At 40.9% G+C, this 6,681-nt stretch overlaps 1 protein-coding gene across 1 annotated transcript in view; it reads right to left on the minus strand.

Moving 5' to 3' along the window:
• Nucleotides 1-5,009: 5,009 nt before the first annotated feature.
• CSGALNACT2 (chondroitin sulfate N-acetylgalactosaminyltransferase 2) overlaps nucleotides 5,010-6,681 on the minus strand; it is a 15,965-nt gene continuing 14,293 nt past the window's right edge. Inside the window, exons 6-7 of the mRNA XM_010287526.1 lie at nucleotides 6,536-6,617; nucleotides 5,010-5,383 (exon numbers count right to left, since the gene is read on the minus strand). Of these exons, the coding sequence (XP_010285828.1) occupies nucleotides 5,091-5,383; nucleotides 6,536-6,617 (375 nt within the window). The 3' untranslated portion in view covers nucleotides 5,010-5,090. The remainder of the gene's footprint in view (nucleotides 5,384-6,535; nucleotides 6,618-6,681) is intronic.

Genomic DNA, 6,681 nt, shown 5'->3' on the forward strand with positions numbered 1-6,681 from the left:
GCGGCTCCTGTGGCACCCACCGGCCGCCGGGAGCTTCTCACCAGCGGGGAGGACAGCGACGCCAAGTTTGCAGCCTTCGGCCACCCCATTCCTGCCGCCCGAGCCGGCAGCTGCGCTCTTTGCACTGGCTGCAGATCCACACAGTAATGTTTATCTCTGCCGTCCCCTGCCCCGAGTTACAAGCTGAGACTAGACAGTTAGCTAACATTTTCCAGCCATTTAGCCAGATTCATGCCTAGAGCAACATCCAGAATAGATTTTATTTTTCAAGAGAGAGATTTTCATATTTGAAACATGACTAATTTCCTCCTTTTCTTGGATGAGGTTGGGAAACACCTTCAAGGAAGAGTTACACATTTTACTGGGAAAGAGCAAGCCTACTCTTGCATTACAGCATGCAGCAGGCAGGAAGCGGCTACACACAGTACAAACACCCGTACCACAGTGTGGCCATGCAAAAATGCGATCAGAAGTTCAATACATTCAGGTAAGTGAAATCACTTGTAGACTCACTTCATAATAAAGGCATATCCTACTATTTCTGTTCTAATTCCATTACAGAGCAGAAGCAATGGTGTGCAATCAAACATTGGGTATGGGTAATGGTCTTAAATTACTGCTCTTTGCCATGAACTTCATGTTGCCCGTAACAGTTTACTGTGTATCAGGATGAAATACTATGACAAATACAGAAATGAGAAAAAAGCCTTATCCATAGTACAGAGTTCATGGTTTAAAACCAGTTCCCAGAGCTGGTAAATGGCAGAGAGCTGTTCCTGCATGGCCTGGCAGATCCTGTCCCACTCACAGGGTCCGGTCCCTGGGCCTTCCCTTGCCAGGCATCCCCCTTGCTCATCTCCACCGCAGCTCGGTCCGCGGGGTCCCCCAACGTCTCCCACGTTGCCGAAGAGCCAGGACTGGAGCTTGTAAAAGGCTGAAGGCTTTAAGGCATGGACTCAGAAGAAATAAGAGAGGAGCTGAAGAAAATGAGAAGACTGAAAAAACTGAAGAAAAAATAGACTGGGTTAATAAGGAAGGTAGCACATAGAGAGGAACGAAGTGTAATCGAAGAAGCATGGTGAAGAAAGACACCAGGGCAACATGATGTGAGATTTAAAGAGGTGATGAAAAGACCCGTCCAAGTTTTCAGTACGTAACATACTTATACAGCATGTGTAATTTCTTTTAGGTATGCTAAGGACTTGGGGAGAACAAACTGCCCTCCGCATTCACACATTTTTCTGACCAATGCTGGGCAGTGACTTAGCTTTGTGCCAATTGCTCAGGAGCTAAGTTAGTGACTCTGTCCTCCACAGCCACACAAAAGAGAAGACATTTCATCAGTTAACTTGGGGTAATGCAGGAGTAACTCATAATGACTGCAAAATTGGCATCCTGAAATGACCTCTACCCACGCCTTTCCCTGAGACTATGGTGGAAAAGCAAGAAAAAGTAGCGCACTTTCAGAGGACTTCTTGCCAGAAAAAGTCCCATACAAATAACGATGAAAAGCAGCACAGGACCAGGAAAGCAGCTGCCATGTGGTGATCTTATGATCTATTCATAGAGATTTGAGTAACTTTTGGAGCAATATACTGAATAGAATCATTTTTGCTGCAAGTCGTATGCCTCAACCTTTTCTCTATCTATTTTGGGATTCCTAGGGATATACAAGGGATCCTGTCCTCTTCTAGAGAATCCCTGTTAAAATAGACAAAATAATCCTTCTGCGTAGTAGTCATCAGTTAACTTAGTCCAGTGAGGGCCTTGCTTACAGGAAAACATTGTATCTTGTTTTGAAAAAACACCTATTAATTCATCAAGGAATAATCATTATCTAAAGTAAAAATTTTATGTATCTTTTTTAAACTAGTCAAGGCCTATAGCCTAGCCCAAGAGCAAAAGTTAAAATACTTCAGAATGATAATTAAAAAAACCCCCTCTTTCAAGATTTAATTAAAAGCTGTAAAGTTAAGGTAGTTATTTATAATTTTTAATCTAATTTAAATAATAATTTAGAGAAAAATTAGTAGATAAAATAAGTCATTAGGGAACATGAAATGTACATGATTAGTAATAATTCCCTGGAAGTGTAAATTTTAAATCATAACCGCTTTTAAGTAATTGATTTAATTTCCGATGTCAGAGCTCCTAATAAGCTACCCTCAACCTGTAAAACACTATTAGAACAGAGTATTTTCCTGCTGTAAATATTCTAGATTGACTGTTAGCAGTAAAACCATTTTCCCTGCAGATGCATGCGGTGAGGCATGTGTACCGAATACAGTACCACGCAGCAGCAAAATGCATCCAAAGAGATTCCATGCTTAAAATTATTCTCATTCTTGTTACTGCCATTGGGCTGCAAGTACCTTGCAGTAACTTAACACTGCACATGGCCCATACCCCTATCTCTGGCTTTCCTAACACAGCATGAACACAATGGGTCATAGGTGCCTATGCTCTTAATGAGCTGCCAACCGGACACGTGCCACAGCAACACGTTCTCACGCAGGCAGTAATTGCAGGGAGCTAACTAAGACAAGAGAAAGACCAGGCCTGCAAGGGCCCCCAAAAGTTCAGAAGTCCTCAAATAAACCAGACTACTTTTAGTCAATACCCAACCCTGACATTAACCACTTCGGACTTCCTTTTAACTCCAATGCATTAACTTCAACATTTTAGGATGATGAATGGAAAAGTAAGTTTTCAGAAGTGCTGCCTTCCAGCATCTACATCACAGACCACTTTTGATCGCACAGATACAGACAGCTGACCTCCTTCCCCTCCATTGCTGACAAGCACAACCACCCAGTGCAAAGCAGCAAAGGTAAGAGATCTAGCTATCAGCATCAGCAGTCTGCTGTGTTTCCAAAACATGGAAACTTGGACAACCGGATCCTTCTGAAGCAGTGGTTGACTGATAAGAGCTGAGCTGCAGCAATGCTTAACAGCTCTGCACTACCTCAGTATCCATTCCAGTGCGTGCCAAGAAGTGGTGGTGTCAGTGTGAGGCATTTTTGAGGCTTATTCTTGTGCAGCAGAGTCAGGACAGCAAGAGCAGCTCAAGTTTCAAGAGCTGGAGTCTAAGTAGAAGGTCCCACCTGTATCTTTACCCCAAATCATCATGCCTATGTATTTAATCTTCTTCTCACTGGTACCTTATGGTTTTTGCTAGGAACCACCAAGAGATCTTAAACTTATACCAGATGTTATCTTACTTTAAGTTGCCTGGGGAACTAACTCTGCACTTTTGTATCTGGTCTGGGTAGGTATTCACTTTATATGCAAAAATGAGCTGGTTGACCTTCTTGCTGCAAATGCTACTATTGGAATCCAGCATGTCATCTGCCTTGTAAAATGTTATTGTAAAACTGGTTTCAAATAAACAGCTTAAAACAATTCCTAAAATGCAGAAATTCCATTTATTATATTGAGAATTACCAACTGCAAGAAGTCTTGTGATGCATTCTCTTCATTCTAAGTACAATACAGTACACTGTTCTCCACAATAAGTTACATAAAGGCAAATTTTATGTACATATAAAAAGGATCAGTGCCCAGAACTATTTGCACAGCATATCTGCTATTCAGGAATCAATCATTTAAATTTTTAATTGCCTTCAGAATTCTTGAAGCAAACTGAATTCATAAACAGATCTTAATTACCTGGTTTGAGAAGGGTTTTCAACTAATTTCTAAATTCAGTGGAGACCATGCAAATGGTTTAACCGCTGAATTAGCATTCTCAGCATTCATTCTACAAACAATTGTATTAAAAATGAGGCATGCCATATGGTAGCATATAAGACATCATGGAGAAAAATGACCTGCCTGCATTTAAGCTGTTTATGCATCCCAGAAGACCCAAAAGGGAAGTAGGGAAGTAGTGCCATTGTACAAGGCACTAATGAGACCACAGCATAATTCTGCTTATGCATGCTCAAACCAACCCACCCAAAGAAAAAACCCAAAATCCCCTCAAACTGAAAAAAATGAAGAATAAGGCTGCTATGGTAATCAGCAGAATGGAGAGCATTCTATGAAGACAGACTGTAGTAGCACTTGCTTTTGCAATCAGTGAAACAGCTGAGAGTATATGACTGCCTTGCAAAAACATGTAATGAAAATGCCAGAAAAAGAAAGCAAAAGGACAATATGGGCTTGACAGCAAATGGGCCCCTAATAAATTTATATGGGAATGAAAAGATGGTTCCTCAACTTAAAGGAAGAGATGTACAGGCAGGGCCTTTGAATAAGGAAGAGTGGGGCCAAAAATCTTTAAATGAGTTTAAGAGCATAGCTCAGTTTATAGAAGGGATTCTGTGATGTGGTGTCTACTGTGGGAAAAAGACCAGACCCAGGGACATCCAACTGGAATGTTCCCAACTGGTCTGATCCACCACTGAGATAAGAAGGTGGTGTCTCTTTTGCAGTGTGAAATTACATTATACGCTCCAAAATTCCACTTAAGTATTTTCATTCCCCCCTCTTTCACATGAATTATTCCATATTCAACCATGCGAATGTCTGTTCATACAGCAAATGTGGCACCAAGCCCTTGCTGTGAAATCAGCAACCTGAACAGTTGGCATACCAGTCAGCACATCCCATATACCTTTCACGGCAAGATTTTTCTTCACGCCTTCCTCTTGTTTCTACAACGGAGTGTAAGTATCCTATCCTTCTAAAGTCACAGTGCAGTGAGCCACACAGACTGAAAATACTCAAGACAACACAAAAGATTATTTAATTTAATTCTTAAAATAATGCAAATGTAAGAATTGAAATGTACCACATGGAAAAGTGTTAAGTTGTACATTCCACTGATTCTTCCAATCGATACTGAAGACACCTTCCTTGAACTACATACACTTTCCCATTTATTTGAGGTGCTTGGACTTGCAAGATATGTAGGTAATAGCATATCAGTCAAAGAATTACTCGGAAAACAAATACAAGAACCAAACCCCCCCTAAACTCTTCTTCACTGAAAAAGAGAGGCACTGCATTTTTAAGCTGATTTAAGGCTGTAAAATGATGCTGGTTCACCGTGAATTTGAAGTCATCAAATGTCACGGGGGTGAAATTTAACCCACTGCTTCGCTGTTAGTCCTGTAAGCCTGCTTACGGAGGTGAGTCTCGATCTCCTCTCTGAAGACCAGCATCCCAAGGTGCGAGTGGGAGGCCTCATTCATGGCTTTGGATTGGATACACATGCGATACTGCTCTGGAGTGAGTTCGTCTGCACAGTGTTTCTCATGCCAGAGGTGAAAGAGACCAGGGACCGGTGTCCTGATCACAATAAGGTCACCGTGCAAGTACTTTCTGTAAAGGTGAACATCTTCTCCGCCCCAGCCTTTGACTTCCAAGTCAAAACCCCCTATAAAAACAGTATCAGAAAATGTTATTTTGGCACACAGACTAGATGTAAGGCAAAAAGAGCAACACTCCTTCTGTAACTTCTTATCAAGTCTGGTATGACATACCAGAAATTCTGGAGCAGTAACTTCAAGCTCTCCATGCCAAAGCATGCCAAATTGAGGGAGAGGAGCTTCAAGCATACCACATCCTTTGTGGTGGAAACTACCCAGGACACAGGTCATGCACTGCTGGCTTCACAGTCTCTTAGAACGGTGTCTCCAAATTGCATTATGCATGACGTCCCATGTGACAGCTGCAGAAAACTGTAGGCAAACCTCACTGGCTATGCTTTTGCGTTATTTTTAGCTACCAAAATGGATTTTAGCAGATGGAAAATGAAGCAGTCATGCACCATATGAAAAGCCCTCTCTAAAAAGGCCAGCATAGGTCACTTCCATAGGTCACAACTCAAAGAGCTGGATTAAGGAACCTGTTCCACCATTTTAAGTTCTCTTGCCCTTCCAGGACTCTAGTGAAAATTTACCCAGACCTATGTACAATTTCCGAACTCTAGAATTATGAAGTTTTCACTTCGCATATACTATATACATGGAAATATGACTGCTTTTAGAAATCAGCCTGCATTCACACCATTAATACAGCACATAGGACTATATCATTACACCTTCTGACAGACAATCTTCAAGGTGGTCTTCCAAATTCAAGCACACCAAGCTGTTTGCAGTTTTAACAGCATGTCACAAGGGGGTGCCAAAGGGTGTTTCTGAAGCCTCAAACAACTCTCTCCAACTGCTCAAGGTTTATTTAAAAGAAAGAATTTGAATGCTTCTTGTCTACGGTAGTGGCTTACTTGAGGATGTGTTTTTTTAAAACTTGATTAATTTGCTTCAGACAGTCAGAGTAAAAAGTTCTAGAGTGAAATGTTGTTACTAAAAAAATACTGTGACTTTAACACATACTCATCAGATGGGACATCAAAGTCTAGAAAAAAATAATATATCTCATTGGTTAAACTTGTCATGCAAGTTTGACTGCTAAGCTTGGGAAAATAATAAAAGAAATAAATGCATTACTTTCCTGTCATTAGATAAGACCAGAGAATCAATTTTTAAACACACAAATTTCTTTTTTTTTTTTAGTTTTATCTTACCAACAGTCAAAAAGTCTGTCCGATATTGACAAGTCATCCCAAAGCCAAAATCCCGCCAGAAACCAGAATCCTTCTTATGTACCTGCAATTTTAAAACAATAGAATTTTGAAATGCAAAATGCATCACAGGAGGTACCTTGCACTAG

Source organism: Phaethon lepturus, unplaced genomic scaffold (assembly GCF_000687285.1).
Source record: "Phaethon lepturus isolate BGI_N335 unplaced genomic scaffold, ASM68728v1 scaffold10770, whole genome shotgun sequence".
In the NCBI taxonomy this organism is placed as follows: domain Eukaryota; kingdom Metazoa; phylum Chordata; class Aves; order Phaethontiformes; family Phaethontidae; genus Phaethon; species Phaethon lepturus.